General features: G+C 42.3%; 1 protein-coding gene across 1 annotated transcript in view; it reads left to right on the top strand.

The window, feature by feature from the left end:
- Window positions 1–13,129, top strand: part of LOC125292015 — a 31,347-nt gene extending 18,218 nt beyond the window's left edge. The window contains exons 6-7 of the mRNA XM_048239084.1: window positions 11,727–11,881; window positions 12,333–13,129. Coding sequence (XP_048095041.1) covers window positions 11,727–11,881; window positions 12,333–12,647 — 470 coding nt within the window. The 3' untranslated portion in view covers window positions 12,648–13,129. The remainder of the gene's footprint in view (window positions 1–11,726; window positions 11,882–12,332) is intronic.
- Window positions 13,130–14,964: the final 1,835 nt, after the last annotated feature.

Below are 14,964 nucleotides of genomic sequence, written 5' to 3'. Positions count from 1 at the left end.
TCCCACCATCTAGACTTTCTGTTTATCACCGAGTCTTGGCTCTCTGGTGATGACATCATTGCACTTGGTGACCTTTGCCCTGCTCACTGTAGTTTTTTAAACTCACCTAGGGTCTCTGGTCGTGGTGGTGGTCTAATTACAATGTTTAAGAACAGTTTTAAATGTAAAATTGTACCAACTGATCCGTTTTCTACTTTTGAACTACAGCTGTTTAAGATCAATGCATCTGTACTTTGTGCCTTAGTCTACCGTCCACCAAAAATTAATTGTAATTTCATTCAAGAATTTGCTGAACTTCTATCTTTTATGGCCTCTCGTGGTTGATAAGTTATTAATCTTGGGGACTTTAACATCCACATATGCTGCCCATCTAAACCTTTGGTCAATGAGTTTTTAGGCCTTGTGGACTCTTTTAACCTTGTGCAGTCAGTTATGGCCCCAACACATCAGAAGGGTCACACACTAGACCTAGTGTTGTCCTCTGGTTTCTCAGTTTCCAATGTTAAAATAGTTGATACTGGTGTGTCTGACCATTTTATGATTTTATTTGAATCTTCACTGTTTTGTGCCCCCCCTCCACCCCCCTCATCCTACTCCCTTGTCAGAGCTATTAATTCCACCACAGCCTCACAGTTCACTAATACTTTTATGCTCTCTCTTTCACCTGCTGTCTTAGATTCTCTTTCCACCTGCACTGACTCTGAGGATCTACTTACTCTTTTTAATACATCTTGCCTTGCCACTCTTGATTCTGTAGCTCCTTTAAAACAAAAGCGGTGTAAATCCAGTCAAATAAGTCAACTACTCCTTGGCTAAATTCCACTACCTGTTCGGCTCCAGAAAGGCTTGTAGGAAAGCAGAGCTTAAAATGGAAAAAAAAAGATAAACTACAGGTCTCCTATGATATATTTAGAGATTCTCTTAAGGCTTATCAAATCACTGTCAAAGCAGCAAAGGCAGCTTTCTATGCTGAGCTTATTCACAAAAATGCTCACAGACCAAAAGTGTTGTTTAACACAATTAATAAAATCATAAATCCTCTTACTACAATGTCCTCTCTTCCTGCTACAACAGTTATAAGTTGTTTCTCAATTTTCTTTATTGACAAAATTGACAACATAAAGTCTCATATCACACCCTCAATTTCTGATCCTGCTTTGTATCAGTCTGTAGTTTGTCCTCCAACAATTCCAACCAGTCTCTTCCTCACAGTTGTCAGACTTGGTCTCTCATATGAAGCCCTCTTCTTGCCACTCTGATATTCTTCCATCTCACCTTTTCAAAGAAGCTTTTATGCTATTTGCCCTTTTATCTTGAGCATCATTAATAGCTCCCTGGCTAATGGAGTAGTACCCTCTGGCTTTAAACACGCTTATTGTGCAACCTCTCCTGAAAAACCTTCCCTTGATCCCATTGATTTGTAAAATTATAGGCCCATTTCTAAACTGCCCTTTCTCTCTAAGATCTTAGAAAAAGTTGTTCTGTCACAAGTCTCTTCCTATTTAAACACCTCTAATATCCTTGACAAGTTTCAATCTGGTTTTAGACCACTTCATAGTACAGAGTCTGCCTTACTTAAGGTCCATAATGATCTATTGCTCTCTGTTGACTCTGGCTCTTGTGCCCTATTGGTCCTGTTAGATCTTAGTGCTGCTTTTGACACCATTGACCACAAGATCCTTTTAAAACGCCTGGGTGTTGAAGTTGGTCTGCAAGGCACTGTATTAAATTGGTTCAGATCTTACTTAACTGATAGATCTTTTTCAGTGCATTTAGGCAATGCTTCTTCGTCATCTGCTCCCATTAAGTGTGGTGTCCCCCAGGGTTCTTTTTTTAGGGCCTCTATTATTTTCTTTATACATGCTTCCCCTGGGCTCCATTTTCAGTCAATTCAATATTCGTTATCACTGCTACGCAGATGATACCCAATTTTATATACCGGTGGCCCCTGAAAATTCCTGCTCATTGACAAACCTTTTTCTTTGTCTTAATGACATTAAGAATTGGATGGCTAACAACTTTTTACAGCTAAATGACTGCAAAACTGAAGTAATCATTTTTGGACCACCAAATTCTGTCAACAATGTAAGCAAGTCTCTTGGCCCTCTGTCAAGAACCTAGGTGTTTTCCTAGACTCTTCTCTGACTTTTAATAAGCAAGTCAACAGCGTTGTCAAGGGAAGTTTTTACCAACTTAGGACAATAGCAAAGCTCAAGTCTTCTCTCTCCTACAGTGATTTAGAAATCCTTATACATGCCTTTATTTCCTCTAGGCTTGATTATTGCAACTCACTGTATGTAGCTGTAACTAAATCTACTCTAAACAGACTCCAGCTGGTCCAAAATGCTGCAGCCAGATTACTGACTGGATCTAAGAAATGTGACCACATTTCACCTGTGTTGGCTAAACTGCACTGGCTTCCTGTGGAACAAAGAATTAATTTTTATTCTTCTGTTTGTTTTCAAAGCTTTACATGGTTTAGCACCTCAGTATTTATGTGATCTTTTAATTCCTTACTGTCCTCCTAGACCCTCTTGATCATCTTCCCAGTGTCTTCTTTTGTGTTCCTTCTGCCTCTCTTAAATCCAAAGGTGACAGAGCTTTCTCTGTCTATGCTCCCCAGCTTTGGAATAGCCTTCCTGATGTTGTGAAATCCTGCCCCACTATTAGTAGTTTTAAATCCAACCTAAAGACCTACCTCTTCTCCCTAGCTTTTAACACTCCCTGACTCCCTCACCTCTCCCTTTTTTTTTTATATGTATGTATATGTATTATTGTTATTATTATTTTTATTATTATTATTATTTTTATTATTATTATTATTATTTCATGTAAAGCACTTTGGTGCAATGCTATTGCTTTGAAATTGACTTGACCAATCTTGCTCCAGCGGCGAGATCACAACACATGATTGGCACGATGTCTTCACAACACACCATATGATTGGCTCAATGTATTCACATCACACCACATGATTGGCTCAATGTATTCACATGTCGACGTTTTGCCGAGGAAGGGGTGGGATATGTGTAGACAACAGCCATATTGGCGTGAAAAACTAGCCCCATGCATTTCTATGGAGTATTTTTTGAGTGCTGTGTCTCCACATTAGAAAGTCTCTGATGCTACTCACCAAAATGTAGGCATGGGAACATGATGAAGTATCCAACTGTCGTGTGTTAAATTATTGTGATTACGAGCCAGTGGTTTTCAAACATTATGCGTGACTCGGACATCTATGCAACAGACTCATATATCGTCCCTCGCATTCGCAAAATGAGGACATACAGACTGCTCAGATAACAGGTGTACCTCCAGTTATGCACGGTTTTAGTCAAGTCATTTAAATGTGCTGGTGAAACTCTGGGCACAGTTCTTCCAGAGCTTCGTGCCAAGTAATAAGCGTTGAGTCGAGATGTTTGTGTGAATGAAACGAAGCGTATAGGCCATAGTTTGACATGCGTAAACCAATTAGGGGTTTGCACCGACGTCACGTTCTGGCCGGTAACTATGGTAACCCAGCACGCGCGGCCATATTGGCGATACTCAGTGAATGGAGTATTATGCACTTTGGACATCTTACGTGATTGTAGCCTTGTCTAAACAACAGAAAAGCTCATCAAAATGCGTCTAAGATGCAAAGGCATATAGGGCAGGACTTGGACCACAAGAAAAAGGCGATATTCGGAGAAATTACGGATTATTGGCAGCGCCAGATCCATATGAGTTGGGTGAGGGAGGCGAAGTACCAAGTTCAACCACAAAGCCCCCTTCCTCTGATAACTTCTGGCATTATTGTCCCTTCTCCCTGGTTTTTAATAACTTTTGGAAGTCGATACCTACACCAGATGTTTTTCTCAGTCTGACCTATTGGTACAACCTAAAACACGGCAATAATTAACCATTTTCCTTGACGATGTTAGGATTTTTACTTCAGTGCCTAATGCTTTCTATGGCGATGTCCAGATCTGATATCTCCAATATGGCAGGGTTTTATTTGTCCAGATCTGATGACAATACTTAGGCCTGCTAAAATAAAAACCCCTAATGGTGTAGAGATGGCGAAACAGGGTTTTATTTAAAAGCGTCGCCAGATAGTATTAAATCGGCAACAACATTGTTTTCTGCAGAAGCCTGGCACGTCTGCAAGGCTACAGATTAATTCTGAACAGTTATTTCTAAAAATGACTGGCTCAATTATCACACCACTGTTTTGATTATGAGCCGTAAGCCAGATAGTAATAAATCGGCAACAACATTGTTTTCTGCAGAAGCCTACCCAAGGCTACCCAACACTGACAATAATGTAGACAGCAAATTTAGACGATTTTGATTTTTTTCGTTACCACCGTGTAGTCAAGCCTTAAGACATACCCAAGTAGCCTAAATCAAGGTAATGTTTAATTATGCATGATTTATTTTGTTATTGACTTCATAGGCTGGGATTACTCTCGGCAAGTCTCCTGCTTTTTCAGTAGGGGCGGCAGGCAGAGCGATGTACAGTGGCAGAGCGACTCACAGTGGCTGAAAGTGGTACTAAAGCTTCACGCAGCTTCACGCCTCGTAATGCGCGACTGAAGTGGTCATTTGAAAGCGATGCCCACTGTATCTTACTGAAAACACATAGGCCTATCTTACTGAAAACACATACTGTAGGCCTATCTTACTTGAAAACACATAGGCCTATCTTACTGAAAACACATAGGCCTATCTTACTGAAAAAAGTGCATCTTGTAATTCTTCTTTCAGATGAAAATAACAACAACTTGATGTCTAGCATTCGATAAAAAAATAAAAAGGTCACCCAAAATACTTGTTTAGAGCAACTGAAAGAACACAGTAACTATTGTAAACTTGAGGGCTTTAAGCTATACAGAGAGTGCTTTTCCAGCAAAAAATAAATAAAATGTAACAACGACAATGGGAGCCAGCAGCCTGTCATGGCACAGAATTGAACATTTATGTTGAAAACGCATAGGCCTAGCTTACTGAAAAAAGTGCATCTTTTAATTCTTCATAAAAATAACAACGTATAGTAACACTCTGCCACTCACCTTTTTCTGAAACTCACAATTCAAAAAATAAAATTCAAGTAAGAGTGTACAAAAGGAAAATAATGCATTCTGATGTCTAGCAAATAAATAAAAAGGTCACCCAGCCACCCTTTCTTAGAGCTACTGAAAGAATACAGTAACTATTGTAAACTTGGGGGCTTTACTCTAAATACAGAAAGTGTTTTTCCAACAAAAATAAATAATGAAAATAAACATTCAGAATTCAACATTTATGTTGAACATAGGCCTAGCTTACTGAAAAAAGTATCTTTATTCACATGCAAATAACAACTTGACACTTTCCTTTCACCTTAAGAATACTCTGTGTGTGTGTCATTCAAGACAAAATACAGTCATATATTGGAGTGGGGGTATGTGAGCATTTCAACATGCTCAGGAGTCAGGCTTGCCCTTTTTTTAGTAACAATGTTCCCAGCAACTGAGAAAAGCCTTTCAGATGTGGCAGGTATAGACATATATCGGTTGACTGCTGCAGCCGGGGCGGGGAACCTTATGGTGTTGTCCTTCATGTCAGGGGGTTGTTATCCCTTGGGATAGGGTTTTCCCCAAAATACATAAGCACCTCTTTCCTGACTGTCTCACTGTCCCCGGCCCCATCACCATTCTCCTGTCCCCGGCCCCATCACCATTCTCCTGGTCCATGTTTTCTTCATTGCCGTCTTCCCCCTCAGAATCTGTGCCCAACAAAGTGTCCAACAAAGAGTAAGGCAAGGCCATTTATTTATATAGTGCATTTCATACCCCAGGTAGACACAATGTGCTTTACATAGCTAAGGCATTACCTCAGATAAAAGTAAACAGGTATAAAACATATCACAAGTATAAAATATATCACAGTAGTAGAATAAGTAAAAACAATAAAAGCAATAAAGTAGTAGAATAAGTAAAAGCAATACAAATAAATTAAACACAGAAAAAAAACCATAGAGAAGAGGGTGGTCTTCAATTGGGTTTTTAAAATGGCAATGGTTGGAGCAGTCTTAATGTGCTCAGGGAGTTTGTTCCATATCTGGACTGCATGGTAGCTAAAAGCAGCTTCACCCTGTTTGGTGTGAGTAGAAGGTATGCATAATAGCTGCTTTTTCTGTGATCTGAGGGGGATGTAACATATAAATATATATTGGCCCCATCACATGCAGTGCTTTAAAAACCAGTAGCAGTACTTTAAAATCCTAAAAGAAACTGGCAGCCAATGCAGGGACTTAAGTATAGGGGTGATATGTTCTCTTCTGCTTGTCTTTGTTAGGAATAGTGCTGCAGCTTATTAAACTAATTGAAGTTGTCTAATTGTTTTTTTTTTTTTTGGAAGTCATGTGAAGAGCCCGTTGCAATAGTCTAGCCGGCTTGAAATAAAAGCATGGACAAGCTTTTCCAGGTCAGACTGATAAGGTCTCTCAGCTTGGCAATATTTTTCAGGTGATAAAAAGATGTCCTTGTTACAGCTCTCATATGATCATCGAAGTTGAGGTCATTATCAATTATAACTCCAAGGTTTCTGACTTTAGTCTTAACTTCAAGCCCTTTTGCCCTATAAAAAGTGTAGCCATGTTGTCTCTCTCATCCTTCCTCCCAAATAAAATTACTTCAGTCTTCTCTTCAGTCTTCTCTTTGTTCAATTGCAAATAGTTTTGGGACATCCACCTATTTATTTGGTCAAGGCAGTCACACAGTGAGCCAAGGGGATCCTTATCAGTGGGTGACCGGGCTAAATAAAGTTGTGTGCCATCTGCGAGGCTGTGATACGAAACCTGAGTGTTTATAATCTGACCCAGTGGAAGCATGTAGAGATTAAAAAAAAGTGCCCCCAGGATTGACCCTTGGGGGACACCTGACGTCAAGGGTGCTGGAGATGAGGTGTAATTACCAAGGGCAACAAAGAGCAGGACCTCTTCTTTTGTGGGGAGCTTGCTGAGGCTTCTTGTCCTACAGCTGCATGTAACAATCTCTAATTCCTTCTGATATCAAGGGCAACAGTCTGTATTTTTACTTGTAGTTTGAGTGCATCAATTGCTGGAAGGAACTTCATTTTTCCGGGCATTTTTCCCATCCACTTGAAATACAAACACCTCGACGATATCTCCTCTTTTGCTTTGGTCTGGAAAAAGGTCATGGCAGCAGAATGAGGCTGTGCCATACGATTGACCACTAAGGAAAACTTTGGCTTGCTCATAGGGCTTGAACACCTCTTTTAATTCCTCCAGAAGAATCCATTGATCGTTTTTCAGATCAAGATAGTGCTTTCCGCGCTGTGGGATTTCTGGATCTGATAGCGTTGCAACCACTGGCCATCGCTGCTCTAAAAGACGTTCAATCACATAGTATGAACTGTTCCAACAGACTGCTACATCCTGTATCAGTTTATGTTCAACTGTGCCCATCTGTTTTTGTTTTAGCTTCAGCTTAGTGGTAGCCGGCTCACTTTTCTTTATGTGTTTTACGAGGCACCGTGTAGCTGAGAGCCTTGCTAATCACAGGGTTGTCCATTGCATGGTTGCTAATCACAGGGTTGTCCATTGCATGGTTGCTAATCACAAGGTTGTTCATTGCATGGTTGCTAATCACAGGGTTGTCCATTGCATGTTTGCTAATCACAGGGTTGTCCATTGCATGGTTGCTAATCACAAGGTTGTCCATTGCATGTTTGCTAATCACAGGGTTGTCCATTGCATGGTTGCTAATCACAAGGTTGTTCATTGCATGTTTGCTAATCACAGGGTTGTCCATTGCATGGTTGACTACCAGTTGTAGAGTATGCCCAGTACACCAATGGGATTTCACCCCAAATCTCTCTTCCAAGATTCTTGATCCCGTGAGGGAAATTTGGTCTGCATTTATCCCAATCCGTGAATTAGTGAAACACACTCAGCACACAGTGAACACACAGTGAGGTGAAGCACACACTAATCCCTGCACAGTGAGCTGCCTGCAACAACAGCGGCGCTCGGGGAGCAGTGAGGGGATAGGTGCCTTGCTCAAGGGCACTTCAGCCGTGCCTACTGGTCAGGGGTTCGAACCAGCAACCCTCCGGTTACAAGTCCGAAGTGCTAACCAGTAGGTCACGGCTGCCCCTGAGTTTGCTTCTCCTCAGCGTTTTCAGGAAGAAGAGACACTGCTGGGCTTTTTTGATAATGTGGGTGGTGTTCACAGTCCAGCTCAGGTCCTTCGAGATGTACAGGCCAAGGAACTTGAAATCGGTGACACTCTCCACCTCCTCCCCAATGATGCTCAGGCCTAAGTGCTGTGTGGTCCTTGATTTCCTGAAATCAATAATGATTTCTTTGGTCTTCTTGGTGTTGAGGTGGTTATCACTGCAGCAGGCGGCCAGTGTCTGGACCTCCTCTCTGTATGGTGCCTCATCATTGTTGCTGATCAGCCCTACAACGGTTGTGTCGTCTGCAAATTTGATAAGAGTGTTGGATCCGTGGGTGGCGACACAGTCGTGGGTGTACAATGTGAACAGGAGTGGACTCAGGACGCAGCCCTGAGGAATGCCAGTGTTGAGGACTATGGGGGAGGATGTGAGGGTCTTCATCCTGACATGCAATATCTGCAGTTTGTTGATCAGTCAGCTGGGACTGATGGAGTTGAATGCTGAGCTGAAGTAAACAAACAGCATCCTGATGTATGTGTTCGGGCTTTCCAGGTGGCTGAGGGCAGGGTGGAGGGCGATGGAGATGGCGTCGTCTGAGGATCTGTCATCTGCAGCAGCTCCTCTTCAGGTGCTGGTGCATTGCCGTGGTGCTAGAATTGAAGGCCATCTCCATTTTGCAAAGACGACATATCACGGAATTGTTTCCTTTTCAAATAAAGAATTCCCAGTGCATGCTGCCTTGCACTTCTGAAAGTCTGAGGAGGCACTTGCGTTGCTACTACTCTCCGACGCAGCCATGTTTGTTTTGGGTCAGACGTATTTTTTGCGTCAACATCATCGATGAAGTCAAAGCGTTGTCCCAGCCCTAATCCACACCCCACACAACATACTGTAGACACTCACTCTCTCCCACACACACACATACAAACACACACACATACGCTGCATTCCAAATTGTTGATGCAAATGACAGTCAGTATAATTTTCAAGTCATCAACTGTTAGAGCAGTGGTCTCCAACACGGTGCCCGCGGGACGGCTATGAGGCGCCCCCAGCGCACTTTCTAAAAATAGCCAACAGGGCGCCTGCAGATCACGCTCTAAAAACACGCTCCATTGTGAAGTTTTCAATAGATATTTAAGTCTAGCCCAGAACCATTTTAAGAATGTATGTAGCCATACATCTGTAACATTAAATTGATATTGGTGATACCTTACAAATTGTAGCTGCGTTAAATTTTAGCCTTTGGCTCCAAATCCGTTTCCCATTCAATCTTTAAACAACAACGGAAGCCCGAGCGCATACACGCTGCTCGCACGCATAGACAGTAAAGGGGGAAAAAACTTGCTTGTCTGGTGTAGCCAATGGAAGCATATCTTTGCAAAAGTTCTGTGGCCATTCCATGTTCGTCAAATACGGTTCTTGCATGATTGTTCAAGGACTGAAAAACAATTGCTTTAGCTCACAGGCCTTTTCTCCTCCGTGAGGCAACTGCCGTGATAATAGCTGAAAATGTTATAGCATGCATGACTGAGCAGGACTGTGCATTACCCTTTTTTGTCAGATCATGGATCGTTTCAGGTGTGCAATAACTTTAAAAGGAGTTTTCATATGTTAGGGTGGTGTGGGCGATTACTATTGATGTTAAAACCGAATTGTCCACTGAAATCAGAACTTAAACAACCCCTGAATTCATAATGGTGGGTGGGTATAAATTGGGTACAAATTGTAACCCAAATCATTAATTGCACAAAAAGAAAAAAAATAGGTTAGATTCCCCATGCAAACTTTGAAATGAACAAACTGAACAAAAATGTTGGTAGTGTTGCATAGGTTATTGATATTAAATTTGAAAATACAGTTGCTTAATATATAAAGGCATTATAGGCCTGCACAATATTGATAATTTAAAAGTAAAAATCACATAGGCCTATTATTTAGGAGGACTACCCTCGCAAAAAAGGGGTGAGGGTATGTTTGTTTTAAATGAGTAGCCCTCCATATGATTTCGGGTCTTCAGGTAGCCCTCATTCCCAAAAAGGTTGGAGACCCCTGCGTTAGAGTATAATTTTGAATTTATTGAACATACCTCCCAATGATGACAGTTTAAAAAAAAAAAAAAAAAAAAAAAAAAACTCAAAATGCACTGTTCGCGCACACACACACACACACACACAGAGAAAAAGTAAAACAAACAAACAAAAGTAAAAAGTAACTCTCCCCATCTCTCTCTGTGTGTGCATGTAAGTAACTCTCTCCCCACCTCTCCCTATGTGCGTGTGTGTGTGTGTGTGTAGAGCGGGATTCGTCTCAGCGCATGCGCAGTCTTGATCTCGATCTATGTTTCTTTTCTCAACAAGTAATGCCTGTGAATGCGGCAATGACGTATTTTGACAGTTGAGTCACTTGTGCGAAGTCGTGCTCATACCAAAGAAAGCCAACTGTAAAGTTTGATTTCGTACTTGTAATTTTTGAATTCATATTTTTTTTTTCATCCTTATTCTGATGGATAAAATACACACAATAGGCCCCAGCCATGGCGCGACTGGCTGGGGCACCTGCACCGTACGCCGGCAACCCGGGTTCGATTCCCGCTCCGTGGTCCTTTCCGGATCCCACCCCGACTCTCTCTCCCACTCACTTCCTGTCATTCTCTACTGTCCTGTCAATTAAAGGCATAAAAGGCCGAAAAATATACAAAAAAAAAAAAATACACACAATATATTTTATGCATGACTGGACTCATTCGAGAATTCACAAATATTTATTTTATGCACAACTACAGACAAATACGCACGTGTATCAAATCTATGGACACGAATATTTTGACTGCTATCTCACTCCATAAAATGGCCTGTCTGCAGTTCTGACCTGTAGGCTTGGGAATTGGTTCCAGGTATCGGTTAGGAACCGGTTCCAAGTGTTCCGATCCATCGGAATCATACACATCCACACATTAACGATTCCACTAACGATTCCAATACAAAGCTTTGTTTTAGAAATTTTAAAGCATTCCACTTCTGTATTGATATTGCACACTTGGTATTCATTCTCTAAAACCACTTTAAATTAGACATTCAAAGCCAACAACAAAGTGTTCAGCAAATGATACAGGAATCAATATGGGAATCAATAAGGAATCGCATCGATAAGCAGACTCGACAATGGCATCGATATCAATAATTTCTTAACGATGCCCATCCCTACTGACCTGTCACATGACCTGTCATTGGGTGCATCATGAGTTAACGGAGCTCAGCAGTCTATCGTGTTTTTACAGGTTGAGGGTCTTGATGGTTGTTAGGAAACACATAATAAATAATAACAAATAAATAATAATAATAATAATGACTGGTGTGGCAACAGCACTGTACACGCACACTCACAAATACACACACGCAAACACACACACTCCCAAATGCACGCGCACACACACACACACACACACACACACACACACACAGAAAAGTCAAACAAACAAACATAAAAAGTAACTCTCCCCTCCTGTGCGTGCGTGTGTGCGTGCACATGTGTGTGTGTGTGTGTGTGTGTGTGTGTAGAGCGGGAGAAGGAGCTGTACCTGGCGGTGTCTCTGGCTGCTGCTTTCTCCGTGCTGGTGGCCCTGAGCATCGGCTGCTACTGTTTCATCAACTGCCACTACACACACATCAAGGACTACATGAGACCTTGCAGTCTGCCTGACCACTTTACTGAGGTAACACACACACACACACACACACACACATCAAGGACTACATGAGACCCTGCAGTCTGCCTGAGCACTTTCTTGAAGTAACACACACACACACACATCAGATAGATAGATACAGTAGATACTTTATTGATCCCCAAGGGGAAATTCAAGGACTACATGAGACCCTGCAGTCTACCTGACCACTTTCCACTTTACTGAGGTAACACACACACACCCACACATCAAGGACTACATGAGACCCTGCAGTCTACCTGACCACTTTACTGAGGTAACACACACGCACACACACATCAAGGACCACATGAGACCCTGCAGTCTACCTGACCACTTTACTGAGGTAACACACACACACACATCAAGGACTACATGAGACCCTGTAGAGTCAACTATCTGACCACTTTACTGAGGTAACACACGCACACACCTCACTCCTGTGTTCTGTCCTCTGCAGTTCTTCTCAGGAGAGTTTGTCCAGACGCTGGCCAATCCCAGTGCAGAGCTGCAGTCACATGACCTCATCAGCAGCATTGAGGAGGCGGAGTTTAAGGAGGAAGAGGAAGTTGGAACTACGACCCTGAGCCAATCAGAGTGTCTGACTCTTGTGGACGAGGAAGAGGAGAGGGGGGAGGAAGAGGAGGGGGGAGGGGGCTACAGAGACTATGAGGGCTCTGGGTACAACTCTAACTCATCACTGATATCACACACACACACACACACACATGAACAAATCTCACTCCAAGCTGAGTTCAAAACTTCAGAATCCTGAACTTGACCATTAATTGTGTGTGTGTGCGTTTGCGCATGAGCGAGCAAGTGGATGGGTGTGTGTGTATCTTGTTTGTGTTGCTGTATGAGTAGATACAACTTTCAATCCGCCCAATCATCTACGCTACGCTACGAATAGATGTTTGAGTTAGAGAGGGTCAGCTTACCAGAGCAAAGTGGGAGTTGGGGCGGGATCGTGCGTAATGCCAGCGGTGGGAAAGCTTGGTTTTGGTCAGATTACAGCAGGTGTAATGTATGTATGTATGTATGTAATGTGTGTGTGTGTGTGTGTGTGTGTGTGTGTGTGTGTGTGTTTGAGTTTGAGAGGGTCAGCTTACCAGAGCAGAGTTTGTTTCTATTCATGATTTCATCCATCACCAGCACATCACATGCTTCAGCATTCTGTCTGTGGGTGTGTGTGTGGGTGCCATACTTTATGATTCTGGTGTGTATGACACTGGCAATAAATGTGACATGTCTGAATGCTCCTGTTCCTAATCACACACACTCCCACATCATACACACCACACACACTCCCACACACATATACACCACACACACTCCCACACATACACACCACACACACACACAGTACACACACACAGTACACACCACACATACACAACACACACATACACACCATTACAGATGCGTGTCTGTGTCTGCTCCTGTTCCTAATCATTAGAGGGAATCACTGACTGCAAGAATGTGTGGGTTAGTTACAGAGGTCACAGGCTGCTTCAAGCTCATAATATTGCAAAAAGTTCACAACCACAAAGCTTTTCTGCTTCAGTTTCTCTTCAGAAATGGTAAAAATTAGTGTACATTTCAGCACTCCATGAAATGATGCAGAAGTGGTCACCTGTATAATGCTATAAATGCTATATATTTCATTTTCAGGACAGTCTGGGATACCCATATCTGGGCAAGTATGATGGAACATATATTCACATGTCTCAGGCTTTATATCAAGAGAAATAATTTGCGTCTCATTTTTTTCTTCATATTTTTGCATTTATGTCACGAAGCATGCCAGTGGAAATATTCATACGGATGTGTGTAAGTGGGATTGTCTGGAGTCTGGCAATATCAGAACTATGATGGTGGGATACTCGGGCTAAGCAATTTACAACGGTGTATGTAGGCCGACATCATCATTACATTAGAATAGGCCTACATGATCATTATCATTATATTAGAATAGGCCTATGTAACGGATGCCAGCTAGCTTAGCTGTGCTTGTGGAACGTTGGTAAACCTCACTCCCCGACGCCTCAAGAGTGCTGCTGGCATGCGAGCCAGTTACCTGGGCTATTGGCTCAATTGTTAGCACGCTCGCCTCCCGATCCGAGGTGCTGCTGTTCATGGGTTCGAGTCCGGGCGTGTGCAGGGCTGAATCGCGCAGGTTCAACACAACGCAGGTTACACCTACATGATCATTACATTAGAATAGGCCTAGATTATCATTTCGGCCAAAAGTTGGAGACCATGTGGAAATGTGTTGCAATTTCAAAACCAGTGTTCTGTCGAGTTATGCTAGCTACTACAGGAGTGGGAATATCAGAGGTCTGGAAAGTGTGCTGAATGTGGAGAGTGGTGCTGGATTCTAATGGAAATTCTACAGGTTATGTGCAATGCTCAAAATGCAAGGTGCTGATGGAATATGTGACCCTGCAAGGCAAAACCAGTTGCTTTGGTAAAATTTACGAAATTAAGTTTCGCGGGCCGGGTTCGGGCAGATAATTCATGTTGATGTGTCGGGTTACATCGGTTCCGGGCTTTAAAAGCCACGCGCCGGGTCGGGTTGTAATTTTTAGGCCCGTTGAGAACTCTATCCCGGGGAACCAATCAAATCGGCGTATCTGATATATGCGTGCCAGAGGCGAGCTAAACTGGTGACGACAGCGCTGCAACTTTGGAGGTCAGTAAACATTGGTCAGTTGGTTATCCAATTGCGTTGAAATCATTCAGAGTAAACATGGGCCTAGTGTTATGCAATTGCGTGCAGTGAGATTTTCAAATGCATGCTTGGTGCCGCCCCTCAAGTTGGGCCATTACATTGTTCATGGCCAGACCCTTAATCTTTCTAAGTTACCAGGGTCTGGATTTTCCAGGCTAGCAGATATGGGCTGTTCTGCAAGCTAACATGCTTCTACCATCAACACACTATCCAATGTTTGAGAGATAAGAGGAATTCCAGGTGGTTACATGACAACACTAAGCAACACATTTTGAAACGGAGAGGTGAAATTAGTATATTTAGTATTTACTATTTTAGTATTTTTTTGTTTATCTTCTACTGTCTCTATTTTACAGTG

This window comes from Alosa alosa, chromosome 3 (assembly GCF_017589495.1).
Source record: "Alosa alosa isolate M-15738 ecotype Scorff River chromosome 3, AALO_Geno_1.1, whole genome shotgun sequence".
Classification (NCBI taxonomy): Eukaryota; Metazoa; Chordata; class Actinopteri; order Clupeiformes; family Clupeidae; genus Alosa; species Alosa alosa.
The sequence above is the reverse complement of the archived record's forward strand: the minus strand, read 5'-3'. Positions and strand labels throughout refer to the sequence as shown.